Here is an 18,755-nt window from a genome sequence, read left to right on the forward strand (position 1 = left end):
GTGACTGCTCCATAACCTCCCTCATCCTGTACCAACTGAAATCCCCAAAAGCTGAACTGCTGCACCCATGGGACAGAGGCTGGCAAAGACTTCACTCTGCAGGAGCAACCTGGCACGAGCTTGGCACCTTTCTCTCCCCACCACTCCTCTCCTCCTTTCTGACACAAGCTGGTTTCCTCCCTGGGATCCATGGTGAGGAGTCAGGAACACCAGCTGGAGCATGTGTCAGCAGCTTCAACTGCAGCTCTTTGTGTGCAGAGGAGACAGAAGGCAGTGGAACACCACACCAGGACACAGGGCAGAGCAGTGCTCCTGAGGCAGCTGGAGCTGCACCAGTTTGGAGCGTTCCTGCTCCTGCCCCCAGCCCAGATTTCAGTGGGGAATAACTCTCAGAAGATGACTTTGCAATTCTCAAGCCTCCGCTGCTCAGCAAGCACTAAGGCTCTGCCTGAAGGAGCATCCCCTCAGCTCTGCCCCAGCCAGTGCTCTGGGGTGGGACACAGCAGGCACTAAGCCAGCAGGTATCTGTGATCTGCTTCAACTCCACAAGAGAGGAAACAATTTAGACTGGGAACTGGGTTTCAGAGTGCTGCTGCCTGCTCACCCAAAGCAGCTCCCCTGTCACTGGAGCACAGCAGGCCACAGCCACACTCACCTTAAAGGCCACTATGTTTTTGGTGACATTGGTGAGAACAATCAGACATTTTTTCTCCCCAGTCTCCTTGGATCCAAAATGCAGCTCTTCTGCTGGGCTGGCCAGAAAGGAGAACAAAGAGCAGTGAGCTCCCTTGGCCTGACAGCACGTGACAGAAAGCTACAGCAGAAAAGCCCTCCCAGCCCTACAGCTGCAGCCCCACTCCATAGGCTTCACCCAGGAGCTGTGAGGTCAAAATGCAGACAGCCTGCAGTGAAGCTCAGGGTGGACTCGGGACCACAAGTGCACCTGGCTGCCTCTGCTGATCCCTGCCCTTGGCTGCCTCCACCCAAAGAGCATCTGCAGCATCAGCAGCACAGCCAGCAGCATGTGCAGCCCCTCTGAGCCACACGCGGAGGGACAGCACCCTCCGCTCCCCCGTGTGAGGTGTGACCACCAGGGCTCCAGCTGGAGCCCTGGGCTGGGGTCAGAGCAGGGCACACCGAAGGGAAGCAGGCAGAGAGCTGCCAGCAGCACCCAGCTCAGCTCAGCTCCCCGCTGCACACAGCTCTGGGGAGGTGCACAAACACAGCCATCGCTGTCCTCGGTGCTCCTCTGCACTTCAGGGAGCCGTGCAGAAGGCCTCTGAAGCCACATCACACCCACAGCTCACCTTGGAACAGGCACTCAGGTGAGCACAGCCAGGCCAAGGGTGGGCCATGCTCACCCAGCACCATGCTCCCCAGGTGCCAGCCTGTGCTCTCTCACTGCAGCCAGCAGCACCAGCCAGGGCTGCACTCTGGGCACAGAGCCGCTCACCACAGGTCCCATTCCTCCCCGGGGCCCTTTTCCAGGTTGCCAATTTCACATTAGCTGCCCCCTCCCCTCAGCACACCTCCTTGCACAGTGCCAATCCCTTCTGCTCTCACTTCAAACCAACCAGCAGGGCAGCTGGTGCTGTGGAGCCAGCCTGACTGGCCCTGCTGCAAGCAGTGGTGAGTGCCTGGGAGTGCCTGTGTGCTACAGGGCATGAGGCTGGCCACAGGGCAACTCCCTCACCCCTTGATGTGTTGTTGTGGGGAAGAAGTGAACATGCTTGGTGAAGCAAGAAACTGCTGGGGTTAAGAGATTCCATTATGTTCACCCCTCTCGGGGTTTTCTCCAAGTCTCAAGCACCACCAGCAGCAGGGCCAGGGAGGGCTGCAGCTCCAGTGTGCCTGGGTTACCTTCATGCTGTGCTGCAGCAAGGGCAAGACGAGCCACAGGAGACACAGCAGCAGCAGCCAGCGCCACAGCAAGGGCTCAGGGGAGGAGCACTGCCACCACAGACTGATCCTTCCTGTTCCATCACTGGAGATTAAAAATCCCCAAACCCACAAGCACTGCCCCCAGGACTGGGCTGGAGGCCACTGCTGTGAAACCAACCAGCTCCCCAGCAGCAGGGCTGAGTGGGGCAGCTCATGGGGGTGTTTGGTTTGCAATCAACACCTGAGCCTTCCCCCTGTTGCAGAGACACTTCTGTCACCCAGATGTGTGTGGGGTAAGCCCTGCAGCTGCTTCTGTCTCACCAAATACAGAGTCACTGAGCAGGAAGGCCTCTGCAGGCCAGTCCTCCACAGCAAGGGGCACAAGGCAATGCTGGCCTAACCCAGGGAAGAGGAGCATGGCTACAAACATGAGAGACAGCAGAGCACAAGGACTCCGCTTTGGTCACACATCAGAACCAGGTACCAAGCAGGGACAGGTAAGGAGGTGTAAGGAGGCCTCCTTGAGCCCTCTGCAGCAGCAGTTAGAGGCACAGAAATGCTGCCAGCTCTTGGCTGTCTCACCATGGCAGAGCTGCTGTGCCTCAAGCTCCCAACTGTGCTCAGGGCTGCTCCCTTCCCAGGGCACTGCTGGCATCAGGGAGGACACAAGCTAATGGTACTGACAGAGCTTAGTCCCCTGGAAAGGTGGCTGTGACTAGTTATAAAGGACACTATGTGGCTTGGGTGAGAGGGGACCTTGAAGATCATCTCCTTCCAAGCCTTTAGTCCAGTGAAGTTCAGTTCAGTGTCTGAGAGAGACTGTAGGAACCTGAAAACTGATTCCAGGTTCTGCAGAGTTGGTAGTGTTAAGAGAGCCCCAAGTGCCCAGAGTGACCTGGAAATGCAGAAGCCCTGGAGCAGAGGGCAAGGGGCACCGGTGCTGCATGCTCCATGGCAGCAGGGCAGGACTAGCAGAATGCAAGCACTAGCACTGCCCTCCTTGACTGCAGTTGACTCTCTCCTGCAATTTCCATCAGCTCCAACACTTCACTCCAAGAGCAGAAATCAAGGGACAGAGTGGTGCTGGTGGTGGTGTATCTGGTGGGGATGTGTCCTTTGGTTCCAGGTTTAGGGGTAGGGTGGTGCTGGTGTTTTTAAGTGGAGCTAAGAACAGAGCTGCTTCTGTTAGAGGGAGGGGAAGTCTGCAGCATGCTTTCAGACTCAGTTCTGCAGTCTGCTTTTGCCCTGCATACAAGAATGGAAGGCTGCAGACAGGAGCTTTTGCCAGAGGGCCAGAGGCTAATTTTCATTTCAAACCCAGGGAGCGTCCCCCCATACAAGTGTTCAAATCCATCCCAGAGCCAAGGCAGTACAGCACTTACAAGATCAGCTAAGGAAGCACCTAGCCATTAGATATTTTCTTCATTCAGCTGATAGCAAACTGGAAGTGAAAAGTTAACATCCAAATCAGTTCCTGAGCAAGCATCTGAACCTGGAAGGCAGCACAGAGCAGAAGTGCAGCTGGCTGCTTTTGGCTTTAGTGGAACCAAGCAGCTGAGCTGCAAGGTGTGAGCACCTTGGGTGACAAAACACTGCTGAGCAGACAGGGCACCTGGAGCACTGCCACACACCATCAACTGGACTCATTCACTGTTGAATTGGTGCCAACTACCAGTCTGGACCTGGGCACCATACCCATTCAAAACACTTCAGCACTGAGCTCAGCAGCTGCATTGTTCTCAAGCCACTGCGATGCCAAACAACTGCTGCTCTGGCAGCTAAGTGCAGGTTTAATCAACCCAGTGACACCCTCGGTAGAAATGGAGCCAGGAACTGCTTCTACCACTCTAGGAAGTGGTCAGCTGGTGATGAGCAGCAAACCAGGCCACTGGACAGAGCAGAGGGCTCACCAAGCACCTGGAAACCCCAACCACAACCCTCAGCTTTGCAGAGCACTCCAAAAGGCTGCTCAGAACTTGCTTTCCTGTCAGGCTGCTGCAAAAGTAGTTCATTGTGCAAACCAACTGCCCAGCACTCACTGTCCAAGGCATTTAACAAAGGGTGAAGGAAAGGGTTATTACCTGATGTGTAACAAAGGTCCTTTAAAAGTGGTTAAAGCTCTCTTGGCATTTTTGAGTTTGGTCTCTGTTTTGTCAGTTTCCTCTGACTTGGAAACTTGCTCTACAGAATTCATCTGAGTAGAGAGGACAGGGAGAGTGATTAACTAGAAAGCAGGGTTACACCACACACAGTCATGCAGCTACTTCAAACACAGGGGGAGGCTTAACTCAGTGGTTTCTGTGGCAGACCAAGCTTGGTAGCTGTGTGCCCTGATGCCGCGTGGAGCCCCCGGACAGAAGGGTTTGCTGTAGGGTACAGAATGTATTCAACATGTGTGAAACAAAGCTGACATGGCCTGCTGCCCAGCTGGCTGCTCCTGAAAGCTCCAGACAGGCTAAGTCACACAAGTGCACACCTTTAGGGATGCTATTCTTCCACCACAAACCTTTCCAGCCAGAGCACAGAGCCCAGCACGATCCCTGCCACACTGAACAGACACAGGCAAACAGGGCGACAGTTCCAGGCTTTATTGCAGAGCTGCTCACATCTTCACTGCCTTGGCACCCACTCTGCAGCCTTGGAGAGCTTAAGCAAACAGTGTGGACTCAACTGCTGCATCCAAAGCTCCAGCATCTCAGCTTCTCAGCTTCTCTTCCTACTACACTAAGGAAACAGATGCTAGCAGGCCTGTGCATCCTATCGGGGCAAAGTGAGGGAAGGCTGGGTGTGAGTACAAAAGGTCAGGGAGAGAGCAGACACAGGAAACACAGAATTAAGGACAGGATGACTCCAGATCCACTGGCAACAGTCTGCTCAGCCTTGCTTTCATTCCACTCAAGACTGCATGGTCTTCATTTCCTCTCTGGAGTTTCTGTGAAGGTGGAGAATGGGAATGCAAGGGCCACAAAATGTGAGTAGAAGAGGTTTGGTAACAGAGAGCAGCCAGCAGTCTGACGTTTTCACAATCACTACACTCGTGGTGGCAGCCTGGTGTGCAGCTGTGGGCACCAGTTATGTGTTGGGCTTCGTCCTGCAGAGAGCTGGCTAAAACTCCCAGTGACGACGACAGCAGCACACCCTGAGGTTAGAAGGCACCTAAAGGACAGGCACTGACTGCCCAGGTTCCTCTCTGGGTGAGGGGAGGCACACACATGTAAAATACATCTGATACATTCTTAGTGCTCACAAGAGTCTGCAGATAAAGCCTGGGAATGCAGGAAGTACTGAAGACAACCACAAATCACCTCACAGAATGGCTCAGGTTGGAAGGGACCTCAGAGATCACCTGCTCCCAGGTCCCCACAGCGGGAGGCACTTGAAGTCTGCTAGTTGAGAGCTATCCTTATCAAAGAGCATTTCAACAGCTAGGGAGCTGTGGGATTGTTTGTGTACCTATGCCCTGGGTGAGCTCCAGAGGTCCCCTCCAAGCAAAGTGTAAAGCAGTAAATCAAACCCAGCAACAACTTTGGAGCAAGCTGCCACAGCAAGCAGGAGTCCAGCAGTTCAGCCCAGAGCTGTGGCACTGAATGTGTGGCTCTGCAGACCCAGCTGTGTTCAGACCTGCTCTACTCTTTCCAAGGGTGGTGCCCCACTGACTGGCAGTGCATACTCTGGAGCACCACCTCCTGCCCAACAGTCCCCTTGTGCTGCTGGACAAGCATCACTGCAGGAAGGACACTGCCAAAGCAGAGTGATGGGGGAGGGACACATTGCCCCTGAGACTAAATGAAACCTTTGGTCTGTTGCGATTTGGTCAGTAGCTGAAGAAAGCAAATTGACAGCCAGGAAAGGGCAAATATTGCAGTGTTCCTGCTTCTCATGTAGCTACTGAGCTCAGCAGCTGACAGCCAGGTGTGCATCACCAGAGAGCCAGGGCTAAAGAAGCACCAACTAGGGAGTCAGAATGGGGAGAGCAGAAGACAGAAACCTTTTGAGTTCTACTGCACAGCTCATTCTGCTCCAGAGACTGAGTATGTGGTCCACAGTGCACTCATTCAGAAGCACAACACTGGTCTGGACAGACTGCAAGCAGCCTTTGCAGGCTTCCTGAGCTCTTTTGGCAAACTGCAGGGCAGAAAAGAAGGGTTAGAAAGTAAACATAAAGCAAAAGTCAGGCCAGAAACAAGACCCGTGCCACTCTGGGACCATTCAGCAGCGTTGTCAGGCTTCAGCCAGGTACCTTTTTCTGGCTGGGGTTCAGCTCTTCATTCGGCTCCCCAGGCTCCCTGGGGTCTGCCTCCAGCTCTTCCTTGCTCTCATGCTCATCCTCGCTGGTGATGGGCCCATTCTCACACAGGGGAGTCTGGAAATCATCATCCACCAGGGGGGGGTAACTGTACTTGAAGGAGTCCTAGAACACAAGGTTTGCAGAGGATGAGAGGTGCCTTCTGCAGCTGCTGTGTGCTTTCTGGGGGCTTCTACAATGACAGTGCCACTGGCTGCCTGCTGCATCTTACACTGATCCATTCTGAGGGGACCCTGTGCACCTCACCTGCTGCTGAGTGCACCTCACCTGATGCGCGCACCTCACCTGCTGAGTGCACCTCACCTGCTGCTGTGTGCACCTCACCTGCTGCGCGCACCTCACCTGCTGCGTGCACCTCACCTGCTGTGTGCACCTCACCTGCTGCTGTGTGCACCTCACCTGCTGCGCGCACCTCACCTGCTGTGCACACCTCACCTGCTGCTGAGTGCACCTCACCTGCTGAGTGCACCTCACCTGCTGAGTGCACCTCACCTGCTGCTGTGTGCACCTCACCTGCTGAGTGCACCTCACCTGCTGAGTGCACCTCACCTGCTGCTGCGCGCACCTCACCTGCTGTGCACACCTCACCTGCTGCTGAGTGCACCTCACCTGCTGAGTGCACCTCACCTGCTGAGTGCACCTCACCTGCTGCTGTGTGCACCTCACCTGCTGCTGTGTGCACCTCACCTGCTGAGTGCACCTCACCTGCTGAGTGCACCTCACCTGCTGCTGTGCACACCTCACCTGCTGCTGTGTGCACCTCACCTGCTGCGCGCACCTCACCTGCTGTGTGCACCTCACCTGCTGCTGTGTGCACCTCACCTGCTGCGCGCACCTCACCTGCTGCTGTGTGCACCTCACCTGCTGCGCGCACCTCACCTGCTGAGTGCACCTCACCTGCTGTGTGCACCTCACCTGCTGCTGTGTGCACCTCACCTGCTGCTGTGTGCACCTCACCTGCTGCGCGCACCTCACCTGCTGAGTGCACCTCACCTGCTGCGCGCACCTCACCTGCTGCTGTGTGCACCTCACCTGCTGAGTGCACCTCACCTGCTGCTGTGTGCACCTCACCTGCTGTGCGCACCTCACCTGCTGCTGTGTGCACCTCACCTGCTGAGTGCACCTCACCTGCTGCTGTGTGCACCTCACCTGCTGCTGTGTGCACCTCACCTGCTGTGCGCACCTCACCTGCTGCTGTGTGCACCTCACCTGCTGTGTGCACCTCACCTGCTGCTGTGTGCACCTCACCTGCTGCTGAGTGCACCTCACCTGCTGCGCGCACCTCACCTGCTGCTGTGTGCACCTCACCTGCTGAGTGCACCTCACCTGCTGCGCACACCTCACCTGCTGCGCGCACCTCACCTGCTGCTGTGTGCACCTCACCTGCTGAGTGCACCTCACCTGCTGCTGTGTGCACCTCACCTGCTGCTGTGTGCACCTCACCTGCTGTGTGCACCTCACCTGCTGCTGTGTGCACCTCACCTGCTGCTGAGTGCACCTCACCTGCTGCGCGCACCTCACCTGCTGCTGTGTGCACCTCACCTGCTGCTGTGTGCACCTCACCTGCTGCGCGCACCTCACCTGCTGCGCGCACCTCACCTGCTGCTGTGTGCACCTCACCTGCTGCTGAGTGCACCTCACCTGCTGCGCGCACCTCACCTGCTGCTGTGTGCACCTCACCTGCTGAGTGCACCTCACCTGCTGCGCGCACCTCACCTGCTGCTGTGTGCACCTCACCTGCTGCTGTGTGCACCTCACCTGCTGTGTGCACCTCACGTGCTGCTGTGCGCACCTCACCTGCTGCTGTGTGCACCTCACCTGCTGCGCGCACCTCACCTGCTGCGCGCACCTCACCTGCTGCTGTGTGCACCTCACCTGCTGCTGTGTGCACCTCACCTGCTGCACGCACCTCACCTGCTGCGTGCACCTCACCTGCTGCTGTGTGCACCTCACCTGCTGCTGAGTGCACCTCACCTGCTGCGCGCACCTCACCTGCTGCTGTGTGCACCTCACCTGCTGCTGTGTGCACCTCACCTGCTGCGTGCACCTCACCTGCTGCGCGCACCTCACCTGCTGCTGTGTGCACCTCACCTGCTGTGTGCACCTCACCTGCTGCTGTGTGCACCTCACCTGCTGTGCGCACCTCACCTGCTGCTGTGTGCACCTCACCTGCTGCTGTGTGCACCTCACCTGCTGAGTGCACCTCACCTGCTGCGCGCACCTCACCTGCTGCTGTGTGCACCTCACCTGCTGTGCGCACCTCACCTGCTGCGCGCACCTCACCTGCTGCTGTGTGCACCTCACCTGCTGTGTGCACCTCACCTGCTGCTGTGTGCACCTCACCTGCTGTGTGCACCTCACCTGCTGCTGTGTGCACCTCACCTGCTGTGCGCACCTCACCTGCTGCTGTGTGCACCTCACCTGCTGCTGTGTGCACCTCACCTGCTGAGTGCACCTCACCTGCTGTGTGCACCTCACCTGCTGTGCGCACCTCACCTGCTGCGCGCACCTCACCTGCTGCTGTGTGCACCTCACCTGCTGTGTGCACCTCACCTGCTGCTGTGTGCACCTCACCTGCTGTGTGCACCTCACCTGCTGTGCGCACCTCACCTGCTGCGCGCACCTCACCTGCTGCTGTGCGCACCTCACCTGCTGTGTGCACCTCACCTGCTGTGCGCACCTCACCTGCTGCTGAGTGCACCTCACCTGCTGCTGTGTGCACCTCACCTGCTGTGCGCACCTCACCTGCTGCTGAGTGCACCTCACCTGCTGTGTGCACCTCACCTGCTGCTGTGTGCACCTCACCTGCTGCGCGCACCTCACCTGCTGCTGAGTGCACCTCACCTGCTGCTGTGTGCACCTCACCTGCTGCGCGCACCTCACCTGCTGCTGTGTGCACCTCACCTGATGTGCGCACCTCACCTGCTGTGTGCACCTCACCTGCTGCGCGCACCTCACCTGCTGCTGAGTGCACCTCACCTGCTGCTGTGTGCACCTCACCTGCTGCGCGCACCTCACCTGCTGCTGTGTGCACCTCACCTGCTGCGCGCACCTCACCTGCTGTGTGCACCTCACCTGCTGTGCGCACCTCACCTGCTGCTGTGCGCACCTCACCTGCTGCTGAGTGCACCTCACCTGCTGCTGAGTGCACCTCACCTGCTGCGCGCACCTCACCTGCTGCTGAGTGCACCTCACCTGCTGCTGAGTGCACCTCACCTGCTGCTGTGTGCACCTCACCTGCTGCTGTGCGCACCTCACCTGCTGCTGAGTGCACCTCACCTGCTGCTGAGTGCACCTCACCTGCTGCTGTGTGCACCTCACCTGCTGCGCGCACCTCACCTGCTGCTGAGTGCACCTTGGACATATCCTGCAGCCCAGACCTTGGCTTTTGGGATGCCAAATCCAATCCAACAGCATACCCAAGGGACCTGAGCCATGCAGAAGCTGCATACTTGAGTTCTTGATGCTGCTACACTAAAGGTGCCTTTTCCATTGGAAAAATGGTTAAAAATCCAAACATTTTTGCTAATTAGAAGTTCTCTTAACATCCTCAAAATATTTATTACATCTGGTGTTAGGAACAGTTCCCACTGCCTTCTAAAACACTTTCAAAGACCCTATAAACTGACTCAGTCTGTCAGCCTCCCCAGGGCAGGAAGGAAAGGACAGTTTGGACTCCTCTGAGGCAGACTACAGCCATGCCCACAGCTCCTGAACTCTGCTACCAGCAGGGAGTTTCATTTGCTGCTTGTGGGGAGCTCTCTTGTTTTCTCAGGACAAAGAAAGATGTACAAAGGAAAAGCCTTTAGATGGTGCCACTGGCTCAAGCCACAGTCTCTGACTTGTAGGAGGGTGGAACTGCAGTGCTCTGGCTCAAGCAACACCCTGCTGAGGGTCCCCAGGCCATGCTGTGAGCACCAGCAACAGACCAGCTCTCTGCTAGGAGGCTTCAGACTGCCACAACTACTGCAGAGCACTGACACCCTCCATGTGCAGGCACAAGGCAGAGCCAGTCCACCCTGATCAAGCAGCTATTCACTCCCTTACAGGGCAGGAGGATGGCTGTGTGACAAAGGGACCCTGACAATGGGATGGCCACACTCACCCTGGAGGCTGGGGAGCCTCGGCAGCTGATCCCCTGACAAGTCCCAGTCCATCAGTCTCAGTGAGTTTACCTCCTAAGGGTGAGAACCTGAGGCAGGGCCCAAGGCAGCCCATCCAGTGCTGACACAGCCATTCTATAGACCAGGCCTGCTCTGGCAGCAGGTGGGGAGGCTCTGCAGTGCCAGGCTGGGCACCTGCAGCAGACCCATCATGGCAGTGCCCCTTTGCCAGGCTGTGCACGCAGTGGCCATGAAATCCCATGCCAAGCACCCAGTGATGTCTTGGCTTAGGCTGCTGAGCTGCAGAAGGCACTTCCAAGGAAACAAGCTCTGGGCTAGCGATTCAGAGCACAGCACTGTGGCTGCACACACTGCTCAGTACCAGCACCAGGGGAGGGCAGCTGGGCCTGCAGGCACCTCTGACACAGGGAAAGTGGCTAGCCACAGCAGCTGAAACCCTCCCCCACGCCCCTGCTTGCAGGGCACTGTGTGTCTGCGTGTCAGCCTTGCACAGCTGCTCTCCATGCCCTAAGAAGGTGAGTGCTCCACCAGCCAAAGCTGCCCAAGCCAAGCCTGCTGTGAAGAGACCTCTGTATGCTGTGGGCAAGAGCTCCAAGTCAGGCACAGGGTGTGCAGCTCCTCTGGCTCAGCAGGAGGGCAGCAGCCACAGCCAGCAGACTGATGAGGCCTGGAGTAGAGCTCAAGTTTGTGTTCCAAAGTCCTGCAGCACTCCAAGCTCCAGTTTGCCATCATCAGTTTCAGCACTCCTGGTGCTCTGCAGACAGCTTCACCCACAAGTTGTCTAAAACCAAGCAAGTAATTTTCTTTCCTTCCCAGCTGGCTGACAGTTAACAGAGGGATTTTCATGCTAAGGAAAGCCTCAGATTCATCCCTGGAGTGACCCTGAGCCAGTGAAAACCAAAGAAAGACAACTCAGCTGAGAGGCTGGAGCTTGAAGGGCCCTGATGCAGACACACAACAGCTCTCTTGCTTAAGCAAAGCAATCTCTGGCTCCCAGCTGAACATGACTAATTCTGTTTCCAGGATGCATTTGTTTGTTCTTTCCCTTGGACACCTCGATTCCTCTGCTCTTACACTCCCAGGATCTCCCCCAGGCACCCAGCCAGTGACCCACTCTACCACCTGTCTACACCTGGCCAGGCCTGGCTCTTCCAAGATGCATCCTAGCAGGGGAACAGAGGAGAGGTGCCAAGAGCCTGCCTATGGTGCTGTGCTGAGCACAAATCAGGTGCAGCTATGCTGTGCTCTTCGTTGTCCTTGCCAACAGCACAGTGCAGGTGATCTGCTCCTAAGAGTGTGGAAATCACACACAACAAAGAATGAGGAGGTAAAAACCCAACCCACACCAGGGTGGAAAATGAGGGCAATAAACTTGTGCAAGTCAGACACTTTCTCTGCAAAGCACAGAGAGGAGGCCTGACACCACCAGCAGTGCTGGAGCACTATCCAGCTGCCTGCAGAGCCAAAGCTAACCACATTTAGCACAGAGCTTCTGAGAGGTCAGGAAGCTGTGTCTGTGGCCATGGGGATGGCCCTGCTGTCAGAGATGCAGTCCTGCTCTCCTGCCAGTGCCTGGGAGCTCTCTGGGAAGATCCCCAGCACAGCTCTGCAGTGTTTGCTGGCAGTGCTTCCAGAGGCTGACAGTTCTGGGGCCAAAAGCCCATCCAAGCCAAGTATCAACAGCTCAGCCCTTAGCCAGAGCACATGCAGGGCTTCAGCACACAGCTGCAGCTGGGTTTATGAGACTCAAACCCTCTGCAGCTCTTCTCAAGCCAGTCTGTCCCTACCCTACACATTATTTGTCACTGCCCACAAATAGGTCTGGGTAAGCTGCTTCCATGATTCTGGAACTTGTCAGTGCTCTTGGATGGGCAACATGGAGACACTTGGCCAACAATCACTAACTGGCAGGGAGACCCTGCAGCCCCCAGGCAGGTTAAAGGACAACTCTAAGATCATGTGCTCAACCAGACCCTCCAGGAGGATGTTCAGCAAAGCCAGGAGTTCTTTCTCTACAGGTACAGCTGTGAGATGGTCTGAAGAGCAGACAGCAGCCACTCAGCTCTAAGGAGGCCAAGAACTCTGCCCTCCCTTGCAACAACAGCACAACACCAGGAGCCAGGCCCAAAGCCACTGCTTCATCCATTCAGATCCCTCCTAAAGCCATCCTCAGCCCTCCTGCAGTGCTCACTCCTGTAGTTCAGCAACTTCAGCTTGGGTGTGAGGAAGTTCCACCAGGAGCCTGGGGAGGCTGAGCAGCAGCTTCCCAGAGGGGACAGGGATGGCCTTCCCTCAAGCATTTTACACAGAAGCATTGTTTAAAGGCTGCTGCTTTCAGCCAAACACAAACCAGGGTACCTCAGTGCTGGGTGTTCCCCAGACCACTTCTGTTATGCTCTGGCTACCAGAGCTCCACCTTCAGCGCACACACTAAGGAACATGACCTCTCCTGCCACTGCTGAAGCACTGTTACTGCTGTAACTCCAAAAACACCCCAGGGAAAGAGCAAGTACAAACAGCTCATCCACAGGGGGCCTACTGCACTGCCATGGACAGCCTACAAACACAGCTAAAGAAAAACATCCTCCTGCTGCAGCCTCCTCCATGAAGGCTGTGCTGCTTGGACTGCACTGGGAGAGGATCCATGCAGCACACTCTCTGCAGCCCTCATACACTCCTAGGGAAGAATCTTTTACACACATCCTAAAGTGCAGGCCCAGAAGCAAAGGCAACAATAACTGCAGCAGGATTGTCTTGGCTGCATAGCCTTGGAGCAGAGGGCCATGGAGTCCATGCTCTGCTCACAGAACTTGCTTCATAAATCAGCACCATCTCCAGGTCACCAGGAGGGACAGAGACAGAGCTGAAGGAGTGAGGCTTGAACCAGTTCGTTAGAGCTCTAAAAAGAAAAGAGTAATGAAGTCATTTCCAGTGGAAGCAGAGAATTTATCCCCTTCCACTGCAAGAGACTGAGATGGCCTGGAGCAGTGGCTCCTGCAGCTGTGTCAGACACCAAGCTCTCCAAGCTACCCTCTTCCACATTAATATGATTTAGAAATTGCCATTAGCAGAACAGCCTCCAGAAGCTCCACATCCACCAAGTGCCCACTCCCAGCCCCACAGGTGAAGGCCACAAAGCCAAGGCTCAGCTTCTCCCAGCAGAGCCAGGAACCCTTCAGGTACTCACAGTTCCACCCATGTGAGGGGGCAGATACTCTGCACTGATGTACTCCTGCACATCACTCTTGTTGGTGAACTTTAGCATGCTGATTGCATCTGGGCCAAGCCAGCCCTTCACGATCTTGAAAGCAGCTGGAAGAGCAGGAAGCAAGAGGCAGAGGTGAGCTGGGTGTGCAGGGGTGAGGAAGAGCATTCTCTAGGGAGCAGATGGGTAATGAACACACTCCCCTGGACAGGAGACCTCATTGTGGCCTACCAGTATCTGAAGGGGGCTACCAGAAAGCTGGGGAGGGACTTTTGAGGGTGTCAGGGAGGGATAGGACTTGGGGGGATGGAACAAAACTAGCAGTGGGGAGATGGAGATTGGATGTGAGGAAGAAGTTGTTCCCCATGAGGGTGGTGAGAGCCTGGCACAGGCTGCCCAGGGAGGTGGTGGAAGCCTCCTGCCTGGAGGTGTTTGCAGCCAGGCTGGATGTGGCTGTGAGCAACCTGCTGTGGTGTGAGGTGTCCCTGGCCATGGCAGGGGGGTTGGAACTGGATGAGCCTTGAGGTCCCTTCCAGCCCTGACAGTTCTGTGATTTCAATTGTATTCCACATCTGAGGGAAAGGCTGGGAGGGATCTGGATGTACTCTTCTTGTCTGAGATGCTCTGCTGCTTTGAAGGACACTGACTTAGATCTACAGAGCACCTGCAGCCCCCCTGGTCAGGGCAGTGATGGGAAAAGAGGGATGTACAGGAAAGAGAAAGCCAGCATAAAATCCTGTGTTCTTATGGTCAAGGTACAGGACTAGTGGTTTTCCTTGGACATCATAATTAAAGCTAATTAAGCAACACATCACAACACACAGAATGTCAGCATCCATCTCTCAAAGCTGTGCCTTCTAGCTTTAACAGGCTGTCCAGGTCTCCCAAACCTTAAAAGGCAACAGGATGAACAGGGACTCCATCCCAAGCATGACCCAGCACAGTGCTGGAAGGAAGGCCAGAAAGCAGCCTAGGGCCTGCCAGACTCAGAGGTGCACATCTCACAGACTCCACCACCTGCACCTACCCTGAGCAGAGACAGCTTTCCTCCCTCTGCTGTTTTGAAAAGCTGTCCTGATCTAAACACCACCCAAAGGAAACAGCAAACCCAGGGACTCACCATTCATTATCCAGGGCATCTCAAAGATCACTATCTTTGCTGGGGAGACAAAGAGAAAGAAACCATCTGAATGCCAGCTCCTTCCAGCAGCAGCACAGCAACCACAGGCATGCACACAGTGGCTTCTCAGTGTCAGACACCTGCCTGCTTGCTTTTGTATGGGGAACAGCTACTGACCAGAGCAAAAAGAGCTTAACAAGTTGAGGCCCTCCTCTTCCCATAGAGACAAGCAGCAATAGTCTTTGTAAAGCCACACTGCCCCCAGGCTCTGCTTCAGCAGAGAGAGCTGAGAAGTTGAAGCACCCCAACACTTTCCCCTTAAAGGTCACAAAAAGGATCCAATCAGAAGCATGATGTTGTACTTGCCTCGAGGTTTGGTCTTTGACCAAACTCCTGAGCTCCGATGGGCGAGCCGAGTTCAACATGCAGAGCTCAAGGAGCTGCTGGACACAATGTCAGTGTTTGCAGCCACATTTCACCTCAAATTTAGAACTGGTGCCAGAGGAGCCATCAGAAACTGTCCACAAAGAACTAGCAGGCAGGTGTGCACACAAACAAGCCTTGCTCCCCTGCTCCCTACAAACTCCTACAGGCTTTTATCCTTTGTCCCCTGCAGGCTCCTAATGGACACCGACTGCCATGCAAGCCTGCAAAGCTTGCACCCAAGTAACAAGGAGAGAAGGCAAAACCAGGCCAGGTCAGCTCTAGCAGATGCTTAAATCAGTTTTGAATCTGAGTTAGGTTATCTGATGGAAAGAGTTGGGGTTTGTGGAGTTCCTTTACAGGCTGAAGCTGTGCTGACTCACCAGCACAAAGCCATTCCAGACTTGGAGCCCCTCTGTGCTCCATGCAGCTACCACGAGGCACATGCAGCAATGATCTGCCCACACCCTGCAGCACCTTGAGGGCAGTGCCCAGGAGGTGCCAGGCAGTACTTACTGAGGAAGTTTGGGTAGTAGTCTGTGAAGCAGTTGACGATGAACCGAACAAAATCCAAGTCCTGCAAGGAGAGCAGAGATGAGACACAGCAGGTATCAGCACAGCAGACACAGGCTCAGGGAGGCATTCACTGAGCAGCACAGTTTGCACTCCCTGGCATTGGCTGTGTGACTACAAACACCATCCAACCCCACTGCAATGCTTTTCACCTCCTTGGATTGCTGCAGGACTATGGTCAGGCTTTGGGCTCTGATCTAAGAAAAGTCAGCAGCCCTACTATCAGTGCAGGGAGCTAGGGACCTAAACTACTGCAGAGCAGCAGCAGGCTGGAATCTCTACAGGAAGAGAAACCTTCAGCAGCACAGAAGCTTGACAGAAGCATAAAGCCTGGACACTGACTGGAAACCACACTGAGCTGCACCTCCAGCTCAGCCCAGCAGTGATCCCACTCTGCCTCACAAACAGGAAACAGTTGCTGGGAACAGCTCCTCCTGGATCCTGCCATGCTGCAGGTCCATGCCAAAGCAGAGGGGAAGCCCTGCTCTTCCAGTCAGTACAACTCACAGCTCTAATGGCAACCTTTGGAATGATCCCCACTCACTCAGAGGTGACTGATCCACACTGCTCCTCCTTCAGCCTGTAGGACACCCAGAAATGCATCAGAACTTTGGCTAAATGCCTGAATAAAGAGCTGAGTATCTTGCTTAGGTAAGGCCAAGTTTGGAGGAAGCAGCTTGCAGCAAAGCCAGCATGTTGGGCAAGGAACTGAAAAGGCACTGGAGATATTTCTGACCAAGTATAAAGCTGAGTCTGGGAGGCCTACAAGTCAGAGCTCCACTGCATCTGGTGACATCCAGACACCTCCTCTCCTCCTGCAGCTGCGAGGCGGCCGTAGGAAGCAGGTCTCTGCCCCAGCAGGGCCAGCACTGCACTGCCAGGAGGCTTGGTTAAGAGGAACACTGACAGCAATGCCTCCTTGGTGAGCTGCTCTCTTCACAGCAAAGCTCAATGGCTGGAGAGAGATCCATGCAGGGACTTCAGAAGGGAAGACTTGAAATGCACAGGAGACAGAGGGATGGGGAGCCAGGAGCAGAGCTGTCAGCTGAAGATGCTGCTGGTGTAGGACAGACCAAAGCTCTCAGCCACCAAGGGTTTTCATGCTTCACCATTACCCCATTTCCCCACCCCTCACTCTTGACTGATGCATCCCAAAGAATGACAATGAAAATGGAGCTGCTGAAGACCTGGCAGCAGCTGAATTCATGATAGAGATGGCTCAGCCTATTGCCTTTTAGGTGCTTAAAAACCAAATTCTACTACAGCCACCCAAGACAAAGCAAGCTGGTGAGCAGCTGCTCCACAGCCTCTGGCTTAGCCAAACTCAAAGCCAGTTTCTAGTGTGCTGCACAAGGCTTACAGTTAATATAACAACAGAGTTGTGCAACCTGCTAGTGCCCTGGGGAGGAGCTCCACGCACCACTGAGGTCAGCAACTGCTGGGTAGCTGTTGAGGGCTGCACAGGCTCCCCTCTTGCCAGGGACACAAGGGTAATGCAGAAAGCAGTCTGAGAGACACAATACTTACTATGTGACTGATCCCAGTTTCAGACATGTCAAACACCACTGTTAAGGGCTTTCCATGATCTCTCTTTGCATAATGTTCTAACCAAAAAGCTACCAGTTTCTTTTTCTCAAGTTGCTGTTTAGGGTCTCTTACATGGTGCTTCACTCTGAACCAAACTTGTTAAAAGAAAGAAAAAAACACAGAAGAGCTGAAAAAAAAGATCCAAACCAACAGAAAGCATGCAAGTAACTGTACAGGACCGACTGACACTCGCCCCTGGGCTGGCATTCCACACCTGGACTGCCTGTGTGACCGCTGAAGGGCCAACCCAACCCAGCTGATTGCCTCTCCTTGCTCTTGTTGTGGTATCAGTACTGACAATACAAAGAATGGCAGCACAGGAGGAAGAGGGCAGAAATGCTTCCCATGCATGTAAGGACCACTCTCCATCTAGGCTGTCATCATTCCATACTTCCACACTGCATCAGCAGGGCCCTCAGACAGGCTTCTGTGCTCTGCAGGCATTCCAAGGGCTGCTGTCTCATGGAATTTGTTTCTTTGGTTAGGTTTCTGTGGTTGACACCTCCTGAGAAACTACTTCCACACACGTCATGGATTATACAAAAAGCAACAGACTTCTCCACAAACTGAGCAATGGTATAAATGTGACAGCCACACACACAGTCTCCTGCAAGGAGTCAGCCAGACAAAGCTGTTCCATTGCAAGCAGCATGGCTCAAAGTCACAGAGTTCAGAGAAGTGTCTGAAACCAAACCACTGATTGTACAGTGAAGTGGGGAAAGAAATACTCCAGGCAGCACTATGAGGAGCAGCCTTCACTGCTGGTACCTCTACACCCCCACAATCAGCCAAGCTCTGACAGCCCTTGCATGGCCAGTCTGATGTTTTCCTCCCCAGACTTGGGAAGCCTTTTGCTTCCAACTGAACTAAAAACCACTCTGGCTCGTGTACAGAAAGCAGCTTTCTTGAAAGCACAGCAGATCAGCCTGGAGCTGTGAGTTCAGCACTTCACAAAGAGCTCCATCCAAAAACAGAACTCTTGTGAAGCAACCAACAGCTCCTGAAGAGCTCCTTTGTACTTGGTGAGTCCATTTACAAACAAGGAGAGCAGAGCACGTGGCCCAGAAGCTCTCCAACGCTGACCAAGCAGGACCTGCCAGCTGTGACACAGCCTGGTCAGATATTCCAGCCCAGCTAGCATTCACACAAGCAGCACTTCAGGTGTGGAAAGCTGAGCCATTAGCCATCTTTACATGACAACAAATTGCAAATCATCATTTACTGACTCACTCATTCTGGTCATGGAACAATTCAGAGCTTCCTCAGTCCAAGCACTGATGTGAAAGCCTCTCTGTCCTCCCTCCCCCTCGGTATCACCAGCCTGAGCACCCCAGCACAACCACCAGCAGCTTTCCAACTGCTACAGACAGGTATCAGCACCATACACCCCTGAATACTTACCCTGGAAGCCAGCACCTCATGAAGCATAACCAAGAAGCAATCTCACACACAGCACTGAGAGCTTCCAGGGGAGGCAGGATGTGCTCATGGTGTGATTAAGGGAATCCTGCTGGTGTGTGAAGTAGTCACCCTTGT

General features: G+C 54.8%; 1 protein-coding gene across 2 annotated transcripts in view; it reads right to left on the reverse strand.

Annotated features, from left to right (window-relative positions):
- The window catches only part of MOSPD2 (motile sperm domain containing 2), a 38,040-nt gene that overhangs the window by 7,583 nt on the left and 11,702 nt on the right, over nucleotides 1-18,755 (reverse strand). For both annotated transcript variants that reach the window (XM_054165845.1, XM_054165846.1), the window contains exons 5-11: nucleotides 17,160-17,314; nucleotides 15,576-15,636; nucleotides 14,637-14,675; nucleotides 13,499-13,623; nucleotides 6,122-6,292; nucleotides 3,963-4,075; nucleotides 656-752 (exon numbers count right to left, since the gene is read on the reverse strand). In XM_054165845.1, coding sequence (XP_054021820.1) covers nucleotides 656-752; nucleotides 3,963-4,075; nucleotides 6,122-6,292; nucleotides 13,499-13,623; nucleotides 14,637-14,675; nucleotides 15,576-15,636; nucleotides 17,160-17,314 — 761 coding nt within the window. The remainder of the gene's footprint in view (nucleotides 1-655; nucleotides 753-3,962; nucleotides 4,076-6,121; nucleotides 6,293-13,498; nucleotides 13,624-14,636; nucleotides 14,676-15,575; nucleotides 15,637-17,159; nucleotides 17,315-18,755) is intronic.

The sequence above is a fragment of the Dryobates pubescens genome, chromosome 12 (genome assembly GCF_014839835.1).
Source record: "Dryobates pubescens isolate bDryPub1 chromosome 12, bDryPub1.pri, whole genome shotgun sequence".
NCBI lineage: Eukaryota > Metazoa > Chordata > Aves > Piciformes > Picidae > Dryobates > Dryobates pubescens.